Source organism: Dromaius novaehollandiae, chromosome 2 (genome assembly GCF_036370855.1).
Source record: "Dromaius novaehollandiae isolate bDroNov1 chromosome 2, bDroNov1.hap1, whole genome shotgun sequence".
NCBI classification, from domain to species: domain Eukaryota; kingdom Metazoa; phylum Chordata; class Aves; order Casuariiformes; family Dromaiidae; genus Dromaius; species Dromaius novaehollandiae.
This window is the reverse complement of record NC_088099.1, coordinates 89,044,659-89,064,463: the sequence shown is the minus strand read 5'-3', so window position 1 is coordinate 89,064,463 and position 19,805 is coordinate 89,044,659. Positions and strand designations below refer to the sequence as shown.

At 36.9% G+C, this 19,805-nt stretch overlaps 1 protein-coding gene across 1 annotated transcript in view; it reads left to right on the top strand.

The window, feature by feature from the left end:
• Positions 1-7,336: 7,336 nt before the first annotated feature.
• CDH9 (cadherin 9) overlaps positions 7,337-19,805 on the top strand; it is a 69,377-nt gene continuing 56,908 nt past the window's right edge. The window contains exon 1 of the mRNA XM_026115582.2: positions 7,337-7,564. Coding sequence (XP_025971367.2) covers positions 7,340-7,564 — 225 coding nt within the window. The 5' untranslated portion in view covers positions 7,337-7,339. The remainder of the gene's footprint in view (positions 7,565-19,805) is intronic.

The window sequence follows — 19,805 nt, the reverse complement described above, 5'->3', positions numbered from 1 at the left end:
TGTGTGATTTTCACTATCCTTCTTGAGAGGAAGAGAATTTTTAATGACTCAGAAGTACATAAGCAAAAAAAAAGGATGGGAGAGAAATGTTTTCAAAAAATTGGGGAAATATTAGCTAGAAGAACTGTCTTTATTGCAAGAAATACTGACTTGCTCTTGGGCCATTATACAGGCTGTAGATTCAGAAAACATGGCAAGCTTTTATCCTGCTATATGTTATGGCCAGGAGATGTACAGAGGTAGGAGGAATCTGATGTGGAATCTCGCACTGCTTCGTTAGGACATAGCCATGTAACCGGAGTGGGCCACTGCGTAATAAAGCAGCAAGAAAGAGACACTGGACAAAAACATACAGTCCCAGTTATCAGTAGAACTGATAAGTACATTGAGTCATTAGCAGTGTTGGCATAGGTGCATTTCATCTGCTTCATGCGGAGGGACTGAGTAGAACTGACGGAACTGGAAAACAGCGCTCTACACCTCCAGATACTGCTTTATTTTGCGTTTGGCAGATAGAAGCTTATGATGTTTATAGAACACAAAAATGCCTTAAATAATGCAGGGTATCAATATGAAAGTGCAGACAAACAGTTTATGAGTGACAGGACTTGTCATGTCAAATAAATGAGACAATTCTAAAGGGGAAGCCAAGAGAAGAAATCTTGCTTTGATGACGGTATTTATTTTTCCTCTTGGCTCTGAAGACTATTCTGTAAAAAACATAAATGTGTTGCATTTGTAAATAAGGTGTGGTATAAAAACATATAATGCAGCTTCATTACATGATAAGAGTGAAATGTGCTCCCTGTGGAGAAAAATCGATACTGAAGATCAAAGAAAGATGTTCAAAAGACCTTGCATTAAGGGTGTACAAGTGCCGTGTTTCTCAGCTCCCCTCACGCTGATGAAAAGCAGATCCTGCCAAAAGGATCATTAATGGGGAAGAAGGCTTGGGTTTTTTTAATGTGAAAAAAGAACAGGGTTCTCTTTTGTAATCCAGTGAGCTGCTGCCTCAAGAAGAGATATTTTAAAAGTCTCTTTTTAGCCTAATTGAATGCCATTGCTCACAAGTAATCATCCTCATACAGGATGGGTCCGAAGTGCTGGAGGTTTCATTCCCTAACTGATGGAGGGATGGGTAGGGGGGGAAGAGGCCAGAAACAGTTTCATCTGCACCACAGAAGGGACTTGCTCCGGAGAAAGGCAGATGGTATTTTCACTGCCCAGGGACAGTGGCTTTAAATCACAGCTGCGTCTCCACACGAGTTTTTGCCAGTGGGGATTGTCCAGACACGAATCAACACATTTTCCTGCCAGATCCACCCACTTGTGGGACTGGCGTTACTCACTCTGAGTGCTATGGAGAGGGTGGCTAGAGCCGCAGCTGAATTTGGACCAGCATCTCCAGTGCATGCGTCCAAGAGGCTGGCAGAGCTCTAAAATAAACGCAAACTCCTGCTAGTCATGACAAGATAAATCGTTCTCATAATGCACCTACAGACTATAGCTTCATTTTCTTAGGACCTTAATTCAACAGACATCCAATATAAATTGTTATTAGTTCATGTTCCCTAAAACTTTGCTTTTATTCCTGTGATTCATACAGCTAATGAAAACTGCAGTGGTGTCCCAGGCACAAAGAACAGTCTTCAGCTGTTTCCTGGCAAAATTTTCAGTTGAATTTACCTCTGCTGTATATCCCACTCAACAGATCAGCAATGGGCAAAAAGCAGTTCTGGAAATCTGTTCCCAAAGGTTTGCAGTGGTAGCTGCTGAACAGGGAACTCTTTTGTCTTTAATCTGGCCATTGCTTCTGTGTCTCAGTGGGATTTGAGTACTTCTGCAACTTTCCATCAGAGAAGGGATGTTCATCAGTTGCAAATCTGTCCCTTAATGATTTGTGATCTCTCATAAGCTACTTCAGCTTTCCTAGAAATAAATAAGAATGCCCTTCTTGGTACTCCCAGGTTCAACACTGGATGTGATAGTCAACATCCACTTTGGCTGTTTTCTCTTACTTTTCATCTTTTCATTGTTACCTTCAACCTCACCTTTACCCGTGAAGAAAGAGGGGGGATAAGATTAGGTAGGCGAAAAGAAAAGGAGTTTGCTTTTTGAAAGTTAGCTGTCAGTGACACAGGCACAGTTTATATTCGTGTTTGTAGTGTGACTGTACTGGGAGAGCAGCTGAGCGCTGCAGCCAGAAGCATGCATACGCATACCGGGACTGTCTTATTAGTTAAGGGAACAGTCAACATGAAGGTAGAGCAGCACAGATCGCAGCTAAGTCTTGGTATTTTTGGTGGCCATGTGCAGCTTATAGCGCAGCCTGTGTTGCTACAGCTTCACTGCACTTCGTATTCAGGCTAGGTCGATTAAAGCTACACACAGATATGTTGTTTGCGGAAGAAAACACAGCTAAAGTCGAGGGGGCCCCTCCCATGCATACAGGCTGCACAAGATTTACACTTACTCTGTCTAAATACAGATTTTAGTTTTGCAGATTGCCTGAATCGTTCTGAACATCAGCTACAGCTTTTCATGTAAAGATTGGTGAGAGCAATATGGAGTACTGTAACTGCAGTTAACTCTGCGCTATTTCTAGACATAAATGAACACGGCAGACTCTTTCTTTTAGAACAGAATTTTACTTCACTATTAACAAATGAAACAAACTGATATGGGATACATTATCAAGTTGCCAAAGGTTAGCCTTCCTTCATGTCATGCTTGTGAGTGACTGTGCTGCACTAATTAAAAACATTGCCATGGCAGTTGCTATAGAAACATTTAAATTGGTATCATTGCTAACAAATCCCTAGTATTGATCCCAGCAGGGCTTACTTCACACTGCACCTGAAGAATCTAAATAGAATATTTTACATTCAAAGGGACTTTAAAAGATACATTTTTTTTTTAATTGCTAATATGCTAAGGAGAATCCTGTCTTTCACACAGAGGTAATTCATTTACCTGGAGATCTTGTAGGACTCTGATATCAGAGTCCTTACTGCAAGGGGAGGCTGTAGTGATTCTAGGCTACCGCCACGGATCTCTCAAACCAGAAGAAGCAAAAACATTTATTTCCTCTGCTCAGATCTAATTTGCAATGTGGGGAAAGAATACAGGTTCTTCGCAACCTGGGACATTAAAATGTTTAATATATGAATAGCCCATCTTGAAAGAAGTTTTCATTGCAACTAGGAAGAAATCCATTTTCCACTGTTTTACAAGAACAATAAATTGATCATTGCACTGAATCAATGGTGGAAGCAGAAGAGAAGCAAGAGAGGTTGCATATATAAAATTTTGATCAGTTACTATTCTTCTTCATTTAGAATGAAAATCATTAAAATTCTAGTCTCCAGTTTCAGACCTAAGATCTTTACTCCTCTTAGAATAAATCAAATTAGATTTTTTTCCATAATGTTCAGCAGGTCCAGACTTACCCAGCCTAATAAATCTCTCTTCACAGACAGTACATTAAACTACTGTAAAAATCAAAAGAAGGAGAGAATGGGGTATATCTATCTATATATATTTTTTCATTCTAAAGAGAGGCTTGTCCTTCTTTACATGAAGAATACTGTTTTTTTCTCTCAGTTGTAGTTACTGCCTTCTTTTAATTAGCAGTAGAGGGCAGCACCACACAGAAAACCACACACTAAACAATCTCAGATTAAGTTCTGCACTGGCTGGAACAAAATATGGGAACCTAGACTCTTACCGGGAAAAAAACAAACAAAAACAACCCTCTATTAAAAGATTAGTGTCTGCACAGAAATAATTTCTTATAGCTGGCTAAGAGCAGCTGTATACAGCCTTTGAAAGGCTACTCTTATTTTTCTGCACCAGCATCCTTTGGTTGAGTATTAAGATACCCCTTCTGAGTCTATCAGCTTCAATTCCTGATCCACTGGTCTCTTGACCAGATGGCTACCAGCCAAGATGTATTTGCCAATGACCTTTTTGAAGTATTTCCTTAAACACAAAGAAAAGAGTAGTAAAAACTGCTCATACATTTAAGTATGGCAAATAGGTTTTGGACAGAAAAGAACGCGGAGAGTTTGGGTTAATTAAAAACATTTAATTTTGAAAAAGTAAAAGGGAAGCATTCTACTATCCATCTAACATTATTTCAAAATTAAATGTGCAATCATACATCACCAGTTGACCAAATAGAAATACATTAACATTCCCCATCTCACCCAACCAATACTCTCTCAAAAAAAGGAAAAAGTAGACTAGACTAAATTTTGGAGGTGTTAGATTTTTCTAAGTTTTTAAATAATGACAATTGGAAGATAAAATTAAAACTGACACTTTTATATAACTTATTTTTCACAGTACTCTTTCAAGGCTTGGAGGGTTAGTAAAATATATATTGTAGGGTTTTTTAATAGTTTCATAGATTGACTGTGCATTAAAATTTGCCAAATACATGTGCCCTTTTTAGTTTTTTGTAAAGCAGAAGAGCTGACGCAGTCCAAGAAATTAGAGAAATAAACCAGTGATGACCTTAGGTATATAAATACATAAAATTTATCAGAACAGTTAAGTAGCAACATCGTAACCATGATTGATGGATATCATGATCCATGAAATAATATCCAAAGCAAAAGCATCGTATCCAAAATTTGATCAATATGAAAATAACATTTTATCTTTCAGAATGTATATAAAATGAATTCTTGGACGATAGCCCAGCGAACCAGTGACATAATGTAGCCATGAAAGAGTAAGCACTATTTTAAGGTATATCAAGCAAGATATCTCAAGAAAAGATAAGACGTGTACATAATGATATGTTTACTTATTATGATACCTATTCAATAATGGCAAAGTGAAATTGGGACAGATGCAGAGAAGAGCTAACAAAATGATTAGGGAATTGGATCCTGTCATACAACAGGAGACTAGCAGAGCTTGATGTATTTGATCTAACAAAACAAAAGCAAAATAAGCTAAACATGAAAGAGCAAAAGGAATTATCTGAAGTCAATAGCAATGTTTGTGCAACAATAAAACAGTTGTGAATTGTCCAGAAGGAAATTTTAAGTTGGAAAGCAGAAGCTTTGTGAGGTCCCTAACAACTTTCCTGTATTATCTGTAGCCCAGGACAAACCACTGAGCTAGATTTAATGTTTGTGACCAAGATAAAGAACATATTTGCCTGCTACAGCAATGGCATGGATTTGAGGATCCAGATGATCATATCATATGTTCTACATTGACAAATCTTTTTATTCAATAATAAAAAATATTTCAACCTCTATTTTCAATATACAGGTCATTGAAGTCATCAAACTTTAGACAAACATGTCACTCGGGAAAAAAGATTGGCTGAGGCTTTTTTTCAATAAACCTCTCTTGATTTGAATCCAGTGAGCTTGAATCGCAAGGCAGTATTATCATGTACATGATGTGTTTTCCAGTTAACAACGTCAAAATTTACTGGTGTTAAATTAGCCACAGGAGGTTTCCCCTTCGGCTCTCTGAACACAACAGGAACATATCAAGCATTACAAGGGAAAAAACCAAGACTTTGAGTATACCTACAGAATTCAAAGAAAACGTATCTTCTAACGTATGCCAAGAGCTACGTACATGCATGATTCTCTGCAAATAGAGTTAATTTAGTTTGTCCTTTGATTCTTCAATTAAAATAAAGAAATAAAAGAAAATAAGAGTTTTCCTGCATTATATCCATGATCTTCTGCATAAATTTGACACCTATTAAATTGTTTTCTTTTTGTTTTTGAACATGATGTTAGAAAGTGATAAATATTCCAAGCCTTCACTTCTTGCTCAGATAAAACTCTGTTTGAAGTTACTAAAACACTAAGACTTTGATCCTTCTTCAGGATTGCTAATTAAGATCCTGAGTCCATACAGAATATCATCATTTTAAAGAGAACTCTACACAAGGGCAGGATTCTACCTATTTAATCATTAAATCCTCCAAAGTACAACTGGCTGAATGTTTTCCATTCCAACTGTTTTGGTTGTCAAGTGAAAAATAATTTTCACAAAAAACATATTATTTCCAAAAATGTCCACCTTTTATACAGGAAAAAAAAAATCCTGAAAACCAAAATAAAAATAGTTACTGGTAAAGTTGCTTCATGACACCATCACTGTTTATGGACTGGGATTCCCAAGCTAAGCTATACTTTCCCTAATGCATTATTACCCTAGTTTTCTGTAATATGCAATGGCAGCTCAGTAAATGATGCTCTGTAACAAAAGCGGGCTTGCCAGAAAGAGGTTATGAAAGAGACTGGGACACGAGGCATCCCTGTTGTACTTTTGAAACAAGAGTATGGGGTCTCAAAAAGAAAATCCTGTTTTGTTTTGATTAAACATCATTTACAAATTTCTACACAAAACGTCCATCTCAGTTTCATACTACTACAAACAAAAGTCTCTGTCGTGAAATTACCCTTTCATTCAGGTGGGAAAAAAGAAAAATACATGTCAGTGGAGAGTTTTGTCCCAAATGCAGAATTCTGTCAACCCCGGGAGGACTGCTATGAATAGAAACTTATCTAGCAAGTACTTTTCATTCTTGAACAAGGAATCTCCAGAAGGCATCAATAACACTTTAAATATCATCTTATGTCATAAGCTCCTTTTTTCAGAAACTAAAGTAGATCCTCTGTACAGATGGGGGCTAGTGAAGGGGAAGAGGAAGTCTTATAAATCATGAAATAGCAAAAAATTCAGTTTTACAGAAGCTGCTTTACAGATACCAAGAGGGGGTGATGTCAGGCTGAGCAATGGAAATGATTAGGTTGGAAGGTTTCTTGCTATTTGTATTGTTGCATTGTCTCAAGATACTAGTGGTAGCTGGGAACTAGCTCTGATATTTAGGAAGTCTCTGAAACTGGTACCTCAATAACTGCAGACCTCTAAAGTTTTCAGATCAAGAAATATTCTACTCAATTAAATTATGTTTTAAATTAATGTCTATATACAATGGGAGAGAGGGAGAAATAAAAAAGGGTCAGGGAGATATTAAAAGACTTGACTTTTAACTCTTCTTAATTCCTGCATGTAATTATTTGAGGAAAATGGTCAATTAAACATGCAATTGGTCCTTTTGTATAACTCTATCTACTTTGCATGGGTCATTGTCATGATCACTAGGCTATTGATATACTCTGCCACTAGGCTATTGGTATACTCTGCTACAGGCTTAGGAAAGCAAGATTATGGCAATTTACTCAAATAGTTTTCTCCACCCTTTAGGTCCTATTTACAAAAGGAACACAACATTTAAAAATTTTGTTCTGGGGAATTATTAGAGAATTGGAGCCTAACAACATCTCTGTAAAGTATGAGGACTTACTCCTTGACACTTTTGCTTTGGGGCTATATGCTTCATGCAATTCCTATGATGCTATCCCAAAAAAGGACTAACACGCATTTGCACAGTGAAAGGATAACAGTATTGTCAGAGAGTGATGGAAGAACACTGCACCGCACCAAGCGTGGCTGGATGTGGAATCAATTTTTCTTGCTGGAGGAGTACACAGGTCCAGATACTCAATACGTGGGCAAGGTAAGCCTTGTTTTTAATGGATTCTTTAGAGGTAATGCATCTGACAACCTTGGTATTTTGCCTCCCTCTCTATAGTTGTTTTGCTTCCTATACAGCAATGGTTCCAATATCTCATTAGAAATCAAAGAAAGCACATGTCACAGACCACTTGAGGCTTCATGATTATTCAAAGTTGTGGCAGACATGAAGTAGTTCAATGAATAAAATAGGGAACTGTTCAGACTAAAAACTACCAGTTTCTTTATACATACGCACATGAAGGCTTTACCACTGAATTATTTCCAGTTTTCAACTGCTAAATATACATTTTAGATAAGGGAATAGAGAAGCTATGCTTTCATTCATCTACTTTGTGGCACTATACCAAGATGTATAAGTCCTCAATTCAAATATAAAATTCTATCCATTGACAGTAAAATTGTTGCCTATACACAATGCTAAGCATGAATATACTTTCCATGCTTTTCATGGACAAAAAGTTTTTGTCCATGTTTTCATGGACAAAAAAAAGTTTTTCATCATTTCTCCCACAAACTAACTCAGACCTTTACTTAATGGCTTGAAAGATTTTCCATTCTTTGAGACCGCTCTACATCAGCTACTGCCTGCAAGAGTACCTCTAAATTCCACCTCTCTGAATTCTTACTTTGTCTGATAATGTTCACCTCAAAGATTCTCAGATTTGTAGCCCTTTGCTATGCCACACCATCCACCTGATCTGCCTTGCATTCTGGTAAAACTAAGTGATCTTGGTGGCAACCTAGTATAACACCTAGAATTCCCAGAGACTTAAGCAGGTATTTATCTTAAGAGACTAAGTTAGTAGACATTCATTCCTGCTTCTGTCATTCATCCACAGTGCTGTCACTAGCAAGGATTGTCATGTAGCTCACTCATTTTCTGGTGCCTAAATATCAAGCGGATTGAGGTATTTCTGATTAAAAGAGCCAGAACTGTTTTTGAACATTTATTAATACCTCTGGTTATGGGAAGCATGATCATCTGGAAACCAAGCATTATTAAAACAGAAATGCCAGTGAAGCCAACCATGGTAATTATGAACTCGATTCTGACCCTGATTTGTACCAGCACTACACCCATGCAATTCTGTTTCAGTGTAATTAATTCTGATTTGCAATAGTGGAAATAAGATGAGATCCAATAATCCTGCTGCTACTTTTGTTTATCAGTGTATAAAATAGGGAGGTTTGTTGTAAGCAAAGGAATTTTAAATAAAAAATGAGATAACATCGTAGAGAGATTTCTAAACAAAATTTGGCTGAAGATATCTTGGAATATTGAATAAACTTTCAAAGAAAACATAATTAAGTGTGCAATATTCTAGATCTCCATAGACTCACGTTCTACCTACAGTCACAGAAATATTTAAATCTTTGTAAAAATAGAAAGTTGTCACAGAGGACAAGTAAGGATGAAACATAAGGGCTGATTCTGGTTTCAGTCTCACTGCGACAGATGAACGGACTCCAGACTGTTTATGCCACCGTAAATCTCAAATGAATTAAGCTTTCATTAAAACCATCATCATCATCTCTGTTTTGCATAAGGAAAATTAATCTCTGAGAATGCCTGCATTGTATATCATAGCAGCTGCAAACTTACTCTTCACTTGTTCCAAACTAACTAAAAGCCATGGGACCTTATTAACGTGGAGTTGAGTCCAAGAAGAAAAACAAATGGCCATAGCAGTAGAATCTGAGATGACTCATTCTCAGAGAACAGGCTGACTTTTCTCACACTTCTCCACGAAATACCATACAAAGGCCCTGAGGGAGGGGGCAGCATTACTGAGTCTCTGAACAGGTGGAAACAGACCCAAACCTTACCCTGGGTTCCAAGGAGATGGCATCAGAACAATAGGATCTCCTCCACATGGTTGCGTGACTTGGTTGTTATGACTTTACAACAATTCATGACATGACAAAATGATCATGGCTGTCCTCAGCTAAAGGGGTATAAAAGCACAGTAATTCCGTTCCAGTTAGTTCAAATTATCCTCAGTACATGTGACATACATGGCAGCTCCAAATACTGTTCCAAGAGAAGTCAGCTAAGGAATACTTTTCTGAAGAAGAAAACTTTTTGACCAATATTATTTCTGAGAAAGGCTTAAATCTCAGGGTTAGTATTCTCCTGCTCAGAGTGATGGTAATTAGCAAACTGGCATGTGTGAAGAGAGAACACTTTTATTCCAACCCATGGGGATGAGCTGGTAGCGAGAATTCTTATCCAGTCCCTCTTTAATATGGATAGGCACATGCAGCTGGGTTACTGGGGTAGAATAATAAACACTATTCTAAAAATAAAATAAAATGAACTAAGAAACTTCATCAGGACATATACTTCTGAGGGAGCATATAAACATAGCAATAAGAAATTATTTTTTCCTCCATAAATTCATTTTTCAAACACTTTTATTCTGTTTGGTCATTGTTTGTGAGGGCACAATGTTTGTGTCCCCCTGCCCATCTGAGGGTCTATCTTAGCTATAGCTGGTGATAGGTGACACAAAATGGAAGCCAGTCAGCACATTTAATGCAGTTAGCAGAAATAGAAAATACTGGTTGGTGAGCTAAGGAAGTTAACATTTAGTTCAAGAGGCTTGGTGGCTAGAACAGTTGTAGTAAGCAAATTACTCAAAGAACCATTATGCACCCTTTAGGATATATAGGATATATATGCAAAACAATTGCCTTGTGAATGTGATGAGAGGTAAGGTAAATCCAGAGAACCAACAATATCTCCATTACACATCTCTCTTTCTTTCTCCCAACTCAGAGGATCCAACTGTCTTATACACTGGTACGTTTCCATGAAAAAAAACAAATGCTTAGTAAGCCTTGAAATTTCTTAGGTCCAGTCTCTCTTGCTCTGTCTCCTGTTTCTTATACCTGAAACAATGCGAGAACCACTTAGGACTTCATTTGGTTTCTCCTTATTTTAAATTAAATTCAGGAAATGCTTAGAGAAAACTGTGGCCCCATCATGCTTGGTGTTGTATAAAAATACAGAGGAAGATGCCCCAGACAGTTCATAACTAAAATTTTCAAGCAGAGGTGAAGTAAGCAGTTTCACAGTATCCCGATTAAATTTTGACCATATAAATGAGAAAAAGAAAGAGATTTATTTTTCTAAAATATTAAAATTATCATGTTACTTCATGATGCCTGTTTCTTACTCTGTGAATGCTGAGTATGTGATCATCAACACTTTTGTACCTCAGAAATTTTCACAGAATGTTGTGAGGAGAACTGTGAAACTCATTCTGCCTCCTGACAATGCACAAAAGGGAAAGAACATGGAACACGTTACAAATACCCCATTCATACTTCCATATATGAGTGAAGTACCTTTTTTGAAAGAAAAGGAAGAGCTGACATTATTTTGTGAAGTATGAAGGGGTTAAGGAAAATAAGTGTTCCTTGGTTTCTGAGATCACCATTCCTTTCACTAGGGAAAAGATCCAACTCCTGAGCTGCTGCTGGCTTTAAGGAGAGAAAAGGGCTTGAGCAGAACCCCCACGCAGAACCCAAGAAATGCGATCTAAAACACTGACATTCTATGAGAAGAAAGGCTATGTAAATTCACTCATTTCCCATCCATACAGAAAAAAAAAAAAAGATAACCTAAAAAAGGGACATTCAATTAAGAGAGTATTAAAGTGCTGATGGGGATTGTGTTCATTAATTAAAGAAAAAGGTAATAAAAAGCAAAGGAGTCACTAACCAGATAGCCCTTTACGGATAATTAGTTTTATCTTCCAAAGCTGTTACTTATTTTATGTGCCTTCCTTTCTAAGTTACTTACCTGACACCCACAAATAGGCATCAATTTCGGAAAATGCCAAACATGCCTCCTCTTTAACTGCAATCCTTATGAAATATCCCTAGGTGAGAACAAACTGACCTAATCAAACCCATCCGCTATTTTGGAAAATGTAGTACTTTTTGGTTTGCAATGAGGTACATAAGTGATTTCAAGGGACAAGAGACTTTTCCTCCTTGTACTAACAGTCACCCAAGTACATTTCTCCACAGGAAAGTCAGTCTCTCCCTATAGCAGTCAGGGCACTTTGCAAATCAAAGGCCCCTGACTGGCAGATAATGTGTGAAGTTCCATACCATGTATGTTAGAACAATTATAAATTATAAAATGTAAAACAGCTCCAACATCTGTCATATCCTGGAAGTTTTAGAAATACAATAATGCACTCAGGCTTTAGGAAACATAACCTTTCTTTTCATATTAAAAGGGGAAATACAAATTGAAATGAAGTGACACTGTTCAAAATTAACCTGCTCCATGAACAGCCTCCTGTTTAATAACTTCCATAAAAATAAATGACTTGGGCTTTGCATGTCATAAGCACCATTTAAATTGGATGCAAACTGAAGAAAAATCTCTTTTCTGACTGCAGTTAACCAGTGAGTTTGATTCATGACATTTGCCCATTTGTTTTGTTAAAAAGTAGAAAGTGAAAAGAAAAATATGTAGAGGGTATTTTTTTCTATTTTTTGGGGGGGTTGCAACATCTTTGCAAATGCAACCACTTATATCTCATCGTCTGCAGCAGCATTTAGATATCTACCAGAAAGGCTGCCTACTGTAGCAGTCTTCCTTATAAAAAAAAAAGAGAGAAGACTGGAAGAACTTCATATAACAAAGCAAGAAGCTTCATTGGATTACTAGAATCCACATTATTGGATTACCCACAAGAACTGCTGCTATTTAAGGCAGATATTAACTCAATAGTCTCTTCACATTGTATGTTTTTTTTCTTACTTAATGGGATTGGATAGTATTGCTTTCTAATATGTAGATGGAAGATGTCCTAGTATATGGAAATATTCTCTGCAAGTTGCCTTTGGCACCCCACAAAAAAACAGATCAGGCTCCCTTTTCATATGTGAAGCAGCAGAGCAGTGAGAAAACAGGGTCAGAGAAGTCCTTGCCCAATATTCTCACCCTAGTTCACTCATATCTCAGCCACACTGCTGAGGAGTTAGCGGTCAGCTTCAGCCCTGAGCAGTCGGGGAGTAAGAAGCCCGCCCCGTGGTCTGAAAGGGTGCCCCACTGATCCGGCTCTTGACAACACCTGCAGTGCTCTTTTTTGCAGTAGTCTACATTTCCCCATCCTGAAGCATAATGCTTCCCTCTGCCCCCCGCCCTTTTTTTGGATTTAATGTAGGCATTATTACTTTTTGTAAGTACTGGATTTCACTATAATTTTGCCTCAAGAGTATGGCAGAGAACCTACATTTTCACTTGAGCCTTTAATCAACTTATGCATTTAATCCAAAGGCATGCTTCACAATATTTGCTATTTTCCTTCAATACAATCAGTTCCATAACTCTTTGGCTGAGAGAAAATCCAGGTGTACTATCCTGTCAGTGTTTCAGGTGTGCCCTTCAGCTCCAGCTGTAGATGCATCCTAATTGTCTTACTTGAAAGACTGCTGCAGTCAATATAGCATCTAAGTGTACCTCTGCTAAAAACAACCTGTTTCTTCTCCATCTTTTGACCTAGCAGTATGCCAGGTTTCCAAAAAAAAAAAACAGAATTGTAGTCAGACATATCTTGCAGAAATATAATCACTTACCCAGATAATTCAACTTAGGGAAGACTTCATCATGAACATTCTTAACACGCAGCATCTAGGATGTGCTATAACTGAATGCTGTCTTTTAAAACACAACTTCTGAAGAACTTTTAATATTTTTTCATTATAAATTCTGTTCTCCAAGTAAAAAAAAATCATAATTTTAAGATTAAATCAAAGAAGAAAAATAAGTGGGTTCTCCTCCTTTTGTCTTCACCTCCATTTCTCTGATCCCCCCCCTTTTTGTGTGTGTGTGTGATCTGTGAATAAATATTGCAGAAAGAATGATGTATCAAAATGGGAAGAAAAACCGCATAAGAACAGAAAAGATCAAGAAAGAAGAAAAGGAGTCTGACCCCTATTTAGAAAATATAAAGAAATGGAAAGCTTATTTGGTTCCAAAATCGACAACAAATATATGGCATCAGGATTATCTTCTCTTTTATTTCATTCTTCAGTTAGCATATTTTTTCAACAAACATTCGAGCTAGCTTTAAGCAGCCACCACTCTAGGAAGCTGCATCCCCAAAATAAAAGTACAAGAAAGGAAGCAAACCAAGACAAAAAAACCCCGTTTGTTAAAAAAAAAAACAAACAAAAAAAAAACCACACACATACACACATCCATAAGATCCCATAATATAGTCTACAACTATATGCATAGATTAAGTACAAATACCAATAAAGGGACATAGTTTTACTCATTTAAAATCAACTAGTGTTCCAAAAGCTTCCAATATAAATTTTATTGAATTATTTCTGGAGGCAAAAATTATTTTTGGTCCATATCTTAGGTTTCCAATAACCTCTAATCAAAAAACAAGCTGTCAATAAAATTTGATTGCTGTTTTTGAAAAGAAGGCTGGAGGGGGCAGGGACAAAAACAATGAAAGACAAATGCTACATTTTCAAAAACCAAGACTGGTTTCTATTGGAGAAAGGAGAGTTGCTCAAGTCTGACAAATTAAATACATTTTTAATTAAAGTTTCAGAAATATTGGAAGAGATCTAATCACATCATGCATAATCTAATTCTAAACAGGAGTTTAGATGTGAAATGTCTTTAAAATTACTTTGCCCTGATATGACAAAACTGGAATTTTACAATCAAGTTTGGGCATCACACTTCACAAAATAAAGAACCAGTTGTGAAAACAACCAGGATGATCAGAAACTGCAAATACAAAAGTTTTATATACAATATACATACACACACACACACACACACACACACACACACACACACACATATATATATATACATGCACACAATAACAAGATTTGTCACTGTGGTACAGATAGGGCAGCTCTCATGAAATATCTCCTCCATTTCTTCAACTGCATAAAAGACTGATGAAAAAAATAAAATAGTCTTATCTCCATGTCATGTTCGGAGCAAGAATTTGCGTTCCTATTGTCATAAGGATGATTTACATTCAACATCAGGAAAAGCTTTCTGATAGTAAGAAAATACAACAAATACAGTGAAGTACTGGGAAAGATCACCCAAAGAGACAGGGATATCTCAGCGCTGGAGGTTTCAGAACAGCCTAAACAAGGATGTGCCAGATCACTGATCTTGCCTGGAGGCTGGAGGATGGCACAGATTATTTCTTTAGGTCACTTCCTGTTCTGTATTCAAGGATGCTGTGCATTTTCCATGTTCAATGTTAAATCAGCTAAGCTGCATGTGAAAAACAAAACTAAACCAAGAAATGAGGAAATCTCCAAACTGTTCATTCCAGGGTTTTTTCCTGTTTAGTTCCATAAACTGAGGCAGACTGGCCAGGATGCTGAGACCTTCAAGTTAAAAAAAAAAAAAAAAAAAAAAAAAAAAAAAAAAAAAGGAGAGGGAAGAAAGCTGCCAATTATCTGCACGTGTGCCCTATCAAACAGGTGCCTGATGGAAAATGGAGCATTTGCAAGAGACCTTTTTTTGAGAATTTTACAAGGCTATTAGTGCCATCTTCACCCATAGCATACACATGGGCATATGACAAAACACACAGCTGCTTTTGAAGCCAATATGAGACAACAAAATAATAAATCCCCCAATTTTTTTCGCTTTCTCTCCCTCTATGCTCCCTCTCTCAGGTGTGGAATTTCTCCCTTAAAATTGCACTCACCCGAGCCCAACATAGCAGCTAAGGCTAGTATGTGGTGTCTCATTTATTGTTCACCATAGTGCTTGCTCTTTGCCCAGCTGAGCTGCAGGCTTTCAATTTCCATTCAAAATACCATTTTTATTTTAATAAAAACTGGCTTTTTGGAGTTTAAAAGCCTCTTGGTCTTGGCAAGCTCCCTAGGCTAACAGATCTAGTCAGGTCTACCACCAGGCTCTGCCTGGCTCAGGGCGCTGCCACAATAAGCTATTGTTATTCGTAGACTGGCCATAGCTTCTCGTAAAACTTTTTAGGCTGGTATTGCTCAGCCTTGCAGCTTTAAACCACTAGGAAGAGAAGATTAGACTAGTGGCAATGTGCAGCCCTATCATTATCTGTTATCAGGCAATCATTTTTTGTGCAAGAAAAAGTGGGAAGGTGAGGAAAATGTATTTCACAAGATACTTTTCATGATGTGGCATATTTATTGCATCGATTACACTATGGGAGTGATTCTGAAAAGGGGAAGCATTTTGACTATATTGTGGTTTACTAGTATCTGTCAATCTGGTGATAAAAAGAGTGTAAAGCCCATCAGAGCAAATCAATATGTGACTACTTAGAAAGGGCAATTTGACTGTATCATATGATGGTATTGTGCAACATCTTGTCTGTCGGAGAAAGGTTTATGAATAGTCACCTTGAAGAGAAAAAGAGGAGCTGTCAACAAGCAACTGTCAAGAACAGCAAATCTTTTCTTTTCTTCCTGTATGTGTCTGATACATCAAATCTTGTCCATTGCAGGAATCATCACACATTTCAGCCTTTCAGAAACTGAAAAATATGTTAGTCTAGCCAACATAATCAGTCAATTTAACACTATGCTGGGTATCAATCAGAAGAGGGATCTGTGGTCCCTTACGAGTTGTAGAAATGCAACACTGTGGTCAAATCCTTGCTATATGTATTACAATAGCAACACAAACACACTGGGCAAACCTCTGCTCTCTCACACCAATTTACATTCAAGTAACTCTGCTGAAGTCTCTTTTGCCTGTTTTCCCTCAGCAGAGTGTAATAAAAAGAGTCAGAAAGCATTCTGGCCTCCACAAACATGGCAGAAGTTATTAATTCTTCCCCACCCTATGTCCAATCTTAAGGAAAATTATGCCAATTTCAGATAGGAGCCGTCATGCCACTTTTGCCAAACTGAGAGCGTGAGGAGATGAATACCAGACTGATAATATTAAATGTGTTTAGCTTTAACTGAAGAGAAAGAGTTATTATGTATTCTCCACTTCCATGGCGTGAAGTTTAGTAGAAATGGCATCACTTCCCCTCTGTTTAAGTTGTAGACCTCCTAACAAAATCACACGGAGCCCCTTTGGACAGCTTGTCCAGCCACAAGAATAAACTTTTAGCCCAACCCCTGCCGTAAAACTCATCTACGATGCTGGAAAATAATTTGAGATAGAATTCAATTGAAGATTTGCCTTATCTATGCTTTGCTTTGTCTCTCTATCTGTAAAATGTAATTACCAACACTTATCCTAATGAGGCTTTTCCTCCGAATATGGCCTTGCTTGAGGTATTCCCATAGAAAAACTCTGTAAAGTCATGAAAAAGGCCATGAATCAAATGTTCTTTTGATTGAGGACAGTGTTTGGATGCCTTGAGTTAAATAAGATATGAAGTCATGCTGTGAAAAGGAGGAGAAAAAATAAAACCAAATATTTAAGAGCTACCTAGCTCGGGAACAGTGCTTTAATGCTTGACTTTGTGGTATAAATGATTGCTTTAACTTTTTTAATGCATGAAAATGACAAACATTTAAATGACTGGTTATGTATAGTGACAAATCTGTGATTGTCACTATACGTAGCCAGTTTTGCTTCTTGAACAGGAGCTACTGCTATATATTTCTGGTTAAGGGCAGAAACTGATTTAGTTTCCATAAATATTGAGAATTTATGTGGTCAATACAAAAAAAAGTTGTGGTTTACAACTTTTATGTGGCTGAAGGAGAATTGATATTACTCTGTCAAGCTGTTAAAAATGTTGCATATACTGAAGCAAGCTTTAAAAATGATGCTTTTCTGATAGTTCAATCTAATAGAGATTCTGGAAGTAAGTATATTTTTCTTTTTAATAAGCATTTGTGATGGATAAACACTGTCACAAACCAAGAGGTAACATAAATTAAATGCTCAAATATAACTGGGTCAGGTAGCTGCCTGATAGGACTGAATTAACAAACGAAAAATAAAATAAAGAGGAACAAGATAAGCAAATAGTTTTATCACTGTAACATTCAAATTTAAAAATAGTGGAACTAAAGATACTTTAAATCAAAAAAATATATATACGCTTTTGGAAAGAATTACCTATGTTCTGTGTAACACAAGTGATTAAAAGAAATAACTGTGTATATTTAATTTTAGGATTGCTGCTTGCTAAAAATAGATGCTAATTAGACATACACAAAAAGTGTGGACAATAAACTGGATGCAAAGAGGAGTGTGGCATGCAATAAAAATTTCTGTATATATTTTAGGTGAGGAAAATGGAAGGGAGGATGTTTTAAAACAGCAAAGTAAATCATTTATGTGTTTTTTTTTCCACTCTCACTCTAAGTTTTATAGATCACGAAAGTACATTCATCTCTGTAAATGCTAGTGATTCTGAAGTGGAAGAGGTCACAGTTTGATTCCCATCCATTTCATATGAAAGATTTAGAATCATTTGCAGAGGGGCATGGAGTGAAAGGCAAAGTGTGAATCCACCCCAGAGGAAATTCTTTAGCCCTTCACTAATATTGTTAATGGACAGAAACATGAATGATCCATTCTGTCTTCATTCCACTGGAGTTACTGCACCTAATTCTCTGTACTTCAGATGGCTAAGTCTGGATTAGTTTCAAAGTGTGAAAAGGGAAAAAGAAACAATAAAAAATACAGTCTGAAAGAATTTCATGCTTCTTAAAGCTATGAGAATACTTTCTTTTTCTCTACATTGCATTCTCTTCAGCATAAAGATATTTATTTTAATCTCTTTGATGAGCATAGAAGAGGAAGGGAGAAATAAAACCTTATAATGATGATTATTAATAATTTTCACTTCAGTAAGCACATTTCATCAAAATACCTCAAAGTATTTTAGGTTAAGTGAACTCACAGTACCTATGGTGAGGTAGGCAATGACATAATTTCTATTTTTCTGAAGAGAAAACTGCAGCAGAGATGCTGAAGCAGTGATTTGAGGTTACAGAGACAGTCAATGACAACAATCGGACACAGCACCAAAACGCCCCTACATGAGGAAAGATTCAGCATAATGACAGGGTTTATCTTCTTGAAGAGGAGGCCAAGCCAGAGATGACAGCAGAAATCGAAGGTGGAAACCACTTAAAAAAGGAGCACTGCTGATTCCTTATCCTAAATAGTGAAATCTCAAGTTCTATTTTAAAACCTATCTCCAAATGGCCAGCAGTACTTCACAGAGCAATCAGTTGTACTTTGTGTGCTGTGTGCTTCTCCAAACTACCGAATAGCTACCAAGAGAAATATGGATTTCAAAGGATGTAGGCAGTCACTACTGAACACCCCAGTTTCCTAAAAAGTCAGGGTTTTTTTTTTATAAGGTTAATACAGAATTAACATTGATATAGTCAGATTTTTATCTACTTTAACCAGACCCAAATACTTTGTCTATCCATGTTCTCAAACTAACATTAGTTTAACACCTCCTCTATGCAGCTCCTGCTGTTTTATTTTTCATTAATATTTGTTCTGAGTATATAAAAAAACCCTTAAACAACTCTTGCATTGTCTAGTATCTCCATATTCCTCTCATCTGTTCCAGCTTGCAGATTCAGTTATTAAGTTACATTTAACCTCAATTAAACAACACTGTTGTTCACAGGGCTTTATGTTTCTCTTGGACCTTATGCTTTGGCTTCTCTAGGCATCACCTGGCTTTCATGGAGGTTTCATCCGAAGCCTGAGGTTGCCTGAACTGGGCTATTTTGGTAACTGTTCTGGCCACTGCCTTATCTTTGCTGTCGTTAGAGTGGTAGCTTTCCAATGATGGCATTTTGAAACAAGATCTTTAAAACCTATAGAATTGGATGATGCAAATTTCAGTAAATATAAAACCAGTGTCAAATAAAGGATAGCAAAAGACTGACCTGAAAATATGGCTTTCCTAAATGCTGGCTTTCATCAAACCCTGTCCCTGAAACAAGAATTTCACCTGGGAAGCTATGTCATTACAATAGAGATTCAAGGCTTGAGGCTTATTATGCCCCATCTTGATGTCAGATAAATAGATATAGAGAGATACAGAGATATAGATATATATATTCTGTGTACTGTTACTATACAAAAATGCTGTCTCCTCAGGTAGCAGATCAAATACCTTTTAAAATCATTACTGCTACTTCAGTGACAATACAGTTTTTGATACAACTTAGTTTTCTAGTCCTGAGCAGACTTTTTCTTAGACATTGTGAAAACTATT